Source organism: Schistocerca gregaria, chromosome 4 (assembly GCF_023897955.1).
Source record: "Schistocerca gregaria isolate iqSchGreg1 chromosome 4, iqSchGreg1.2, whole genome shotgun sequence".
NCBI lineage: Eukaryota > Metazoa > Arthropoda > Insecta > Orthoptera > Acrididae > Schistocerca > Schistocerca gregaria.
Window position 1 is genome coordinate 307,554,373 of NC_064923.1, and position 5,158 is coordinate 307,559,530.

At 36.8% G+C, this 5,158-nt stretch overlaps 1 protein-coding gene across 1 annotated transcript; it reads left to right on the forward strand.

The window, feature by feature from the left end:
• Positions 1-3,437: 3,437 nt before the first annotated feature.
• On the forward strand, positions 3,438-4,184 carry LOC126267696 (uncharacterized). The gene has a single exon (XM_049972998.1). It carries the CDS (start codon positions 3,438-3,440, stop codon positions 4,182-4,184), a length of 747 nt encoding a protein of 248 aa, XP_049828955.1.
• The last annotated feature ends 974 nt before the right edge of the window (positions 4,185-5,158 follow it).

A 5,158-nucleotide genomic window follows, 5' to 3' on the forward strand; every position in this document is an offset into this window, starting at 1 on the left:
TCCAAAAGAATCGGCTAAATGCAGTTGGCAGTGGCATGTTTCTTACTGTTAGAAGTAGTTTATCTTGTCACAAAATTGAAGTAGATAGTTCCTGTGAGTTAGTGTGGGCAGAGGTGATAAATAAGTAATTGGATCCTTTTACCAACCTCCCCATTCATATGACACAATTGCTGAAAAGTTCAAAGAAAACTTGAGATTGATTTCAAACACGTACCAGCCTCATAGAATTATAGTTAGTTGTGACTTTAATTTACCATCAATTTATTGGCAAAAATACATGTTTAATTCTGGAGGTACACCTAAAACTACATCCAAAATTGAGCTAAATGCATTCTCAGAAAATTATTTTGTGCAGTTAGTTCATGAGCCCACCCGACAGTAAACAGTTGTGGAAACACTTAGTAACAAGCAACCCCGAGTTAATAATGAGCATCAAAATGGATACAGGGATTAGTGAACACATGGTTGTTGTTGCAAGACTGAATATTGTAACCCTCAAATCCTCCAAATATAAACGAAAAAATACCTATTCAGAAAATCATATAAAAATTCACTTGACACCTTCCTGAGAGACAATCTCTACTCCTTCCAAATTAAAAATATAGGTGTGTACCAGATGTGGCTTGAATTCAAAGAAATAGTATTCGCAGCAGTCGAGAGATTTATACTAAATAAATTAACAAACCATGGAGCTGATCCACCTTGGTACACAAAACGGGCCAGAACACTGTTGCAGAAACAATGGAAAAAACATGCCAAATTTAAACAGATGCAAAATCTCCAAGGTTAGTGGTCTCTAAAGCTTGAAATTTAGCATGGACTTCAATGTGAGATGCTTATAATAGTTTCCAAAACGAAACTTTGTCTCAAAACCTGGCAGAAAATCCAAAGAGATTCTGGTCATATGTGAAATATGCTAGCAGCAAGACATAATCAATGCCTTCTCTGAATGATAGCAATGGAGATACTATCAAAGACAGTGTTGCTAAAGCAGAGTTACTAAACACAGCCTTCCAAAATGCCTTCCAAAATTGCAGCAGTTAATGTGGAAAAAACACACAAGTTCAGTTTAAATACCGGTCCATCTAACATGGTCTGTAGAAAAGGTATTGAATGTTATTACTGTCACAAAAAGAGACATTTTGAATCTGAGTGCAGAAAACTTTTAGCTAAACTTAATACAAAAACTAATATGTCTGAGCACCAAGCTTTGAATGCAGAACATGTGTGTGTTTTTGCTCCAGCTTGTGAAAACATTTGGTTAGCTGACACTGCTGCATCAAAATATATGACATCACACAAGGAGTGGTTCAAAACATTTAAGCCAATTCAGTCGGATGACTCATTTGGTCAAAGTGGGGACAACTCAATTGTCAAAGAAGAAGGCATTGGATCAATGTAAGTATTGTCATTAGTTGAGGGCAAATAGCAACCTTGCACTTTGGGAAACACATTATATATTTCTAAGCTAAATAACACTTTATTTTCAGTGGGAGCAATCACAAAAAGAGGAATGAAAGTTATTTTTGATGACAAGAGAATGGAATTTCGCAGTTCAGGTCTAATTGTAGCAGGAATTAAGATGGACAATCAGTGTTATCAAATGTTTAAATGTCCAAATTACAGGCAAATGCTGCTTCCTTGAATTCCACCAAGATCTGGCATGAGAGACTTGGGCACATTAATTTCAGTGGTCTCAAGAATATGGCTGATCTGAACTTAATACCTGGTTTCATATGAAAAAAGTTGAAAATCTTCATTGTGAACCATGTCAGTAAGGCAAGGTGAAAAGAAAATCTTTTAATTCAAATTTGGAATCTAGATCAAAAGTTCCTGCTGAATTTAGTCATGCCAATTTGAGTGGATGGATGAGAAAACTGTCTCTTGGAGGTGCACAATTGTACAACATTTTCAAGGATGATTGCACTTCATACAAGTTCATGTATTTTCTTAAAAGTAAACATGATACTTTCCCTATGTTTTTGGAATTTCAGAGACTGATTGAAAGACAAACTGGAAACAAAATCAAAGTTCTGAGAAGTGACACTGGGACTGAATTCATAAATAATTAATTTGAAGATTATTTCAAGCAAAATGGTATAATATATGAGAAAACAAGTCCCTATACATCACAGTAGAATGGCAAATTGAATGAGGAAACAGATTCGTTGCTGAGTGTGCATGTCATATGTTATTAAGTACTTGTCTGACAAATTGTGAGCTGAGGCAGTAAACCGTGCTGCATATATCTTAAATCACTGACCATGTAAGGCAAATGACCATATGAAAAATGGTTTGGAAAACCTCCTTCTCCAGGACGCAAGAGGAAGTGTGCATCAGAAGCATACATACATGTTCCTGATAAATTTAGATCAAAATGGGATAGTAAATCATAGTAACTGATGATTGTTGGCGATGATGGGTATAGTACCAGTTATTACCTCCACAATATCGAGTCAAAGAAAATTACAATCTCCTGCAAAGTCTCTTTCAATGAAGAACAGACCCATAGCTTAAACATAGAACAAAGATATACTGAAGAGGACAATACTGGTGAACAAATGAAAGAAAATCGGAAAGATGTTTGACAAGAATCTGAAGAGGATGATACTGGTGAACAAATGAAAGAAAATCAAAGGATGAATCTGAGAGATCGGTCTCATCTGCGAGCACCTGCTCATTTTTGGTATCAAGATATAGCTTGTTCTGCCATTATCTTTGAATCTCAAACTTTTGAAGAAGAAATGGCATCAAAAGAGCCACCAAGTAGAAACAAGCAATGACATCCTTGAAGAAGAGCAAAGCTTGGGATCTAGTAACATTACCACACAACTGCAAGGCAGTTGGATGTAAGTGGGTCTATCATGTGAAGCAGAATTCTGAGGGAATAATGGACCACTTTAAAGCTAGATTATGTGCAAAAGGTTATTCACAACAAGAGGACATAGATTATGAAGAGACATTCTCTCCTGTGGTCCGATATGATTCAATGTGCTTGGAGTGTTTGTGATATTCTGTGTTTTTAATCAGGCAAATAGAACACACCAAAAGGTTTTGTTGTAGAAGGCTCAAATAATGTTTGAAAACTAAAGAAGAGTCTATATGGACTCCAACAATCACCTTATTGCTGGAATAAAAAATTTGTACAATTTCTGACAATGTTTGGCTTTTTGCAACTAAATGCAGACAAATGTGTTTTACATACTTTAACAGATGACACTGATGTTTATCTGGCACTTTTGTGGATGAATGGCTTGCTTATTTGTAAGCCTCCAAAAATACTGGAAAATGTTTTGACAGCACTGAGATCAATGTTTGAAATTACCATGGGTGACAGAAAATACTTCTGTGGATTGGAAATTGAACACAGCCCTTCTACAAAAGAAATCTATATAGACTAGCAAAGATACATCAACTGTTTACTTCAGAAGTTCAACATGGATTATTCAAAACCAAACTCCACTCCTTTTGATATTGCAACCATAATGCACAGTGGGCAGTCTACTGCAAACCAACATGGGGTAAAGGAGATGGAAAGCAAATCTTATTGGCAGGCAGTTGGCAGCTTAATGTTTGCAGCAACTGTCTCATGGCCAGACAGCATGTTTGCTGTGGGCATGGCAAGTGATAATCCGGGTCTTGATCATTGGCATGCTGTTAAAAGGACTATGAAGCATCTGCAGGGGACCAGGGACCTGACCATAAGGAACAAAACTGACTCTACTGGACTGGTGGTCTACTCAGATGCCGGCTTTGCTGGTGACTGTGACACTCGTCGGTCAACAACAGGCTATGTGAGATTGTTAGCAGGTGTGCTTGTGACACGGTGTTCACATCGGCAGAAAAGTGTAAGCAGATCAACAACAGAGGCCAAATACATAGCAGCTTCAGATGCTGCTACTGAAGTTGTTTGGTTGCATAGTTTTCTCAGTGAACATGGTTTTCAGTCAGACAAACCAACAACACTCCATGTTGACAATCAAAGTGCTATTTGCCTGACTAAAAACACAGAATATCACAAACACTCCAAGCACATTGACATTAAATACCATTATATATGTGAACATGTTGAAAATTATGAGATTGAAGCCTATTATGTTTATTCCAATAAACAGTTGCCAGACTTATTCACAAAACCTTTAACTAGAGACAAATTCATATCAAACAGAAAAGTTCTGTCATGATCTCAAAACAAATTCAATAAAACAAGAATGGGAGTGTTGGCAGCAGTTAGTTTGCTGTATTGAGTTTTCTTTAGTGGCTTCTTTTTCAGTTTTCGTGGTATGATTGCACCAGATATTTATGTTCATTCTGTGTGCAGCCATGTTCTGTGACATTATAAACTTATATCTTTGTTCTTTTTTGTTGTTGTTATGGTTACAGTGTAACTTTTGTTGCAATAAAGAAAGGAACAATAAGTTATTTTTACTCTAGTATACTGTATTTCGCTCTGTGATTTTCTGCCAAATGTAATTAAAGACATCAATATTCCAGAATTCAAATCAAGAATAGCTGCCAACACAAGTAACACACAAGCAGATATCCTTGGAGTAGTGAAACAGCTTAAATCAATAAAAACAGGTCATCTGGTCCAGACTATATACCAATTAGGTTCCTCATGCAGTAGCTTCACACTTGACAATCATATACAACCATTCGTTCAACGAAAGAACTGTACCCTAAGACTGGAAAGTTCCACAGGTCACGCCAATATTCAAGAAAGGTAGTAGAAGCAATCCACTAAATTACAGGCCCATATCATTAACATTGATATGCTGTAGGATTTTGGAACATATATTGTGATCGAACATTTTGAATTACCTCAGAGAAAATGGTCTATAGACACACAATCAACACGGATTTAAAAAACATCATTTTTGTGACACACAACTAGCTCTTTACTCGCATGAAGTGTTGAGTGCTACTGACAAGGGATTTGTAATTGATTCTGTATTTTTGGATTTCTGAGAGGTCTTTTACACTGTACCACACAAGCGGCTTGTAGTGAAATTGTGTGCTTATGGAAGATCATCTCAGTTACGTGACTGGATTCATGATTTCCTGTCAGAGAGGACACAGTTCGTAGTAACTGATGGAAAGTCATCAAGCAGAACAGAGGTGATTTCTGGCATTCCACAAGGTAGTGTTATAGGCCCTT

Coding starts and splice junctions, on each gene's coding strand:
- LOC126267696 (XM_049972998.1), top strand. CDS start 3,438: ATGGATTATTCAAAACCAAACTCCACTCCTTTTGATATTGCAACCATA.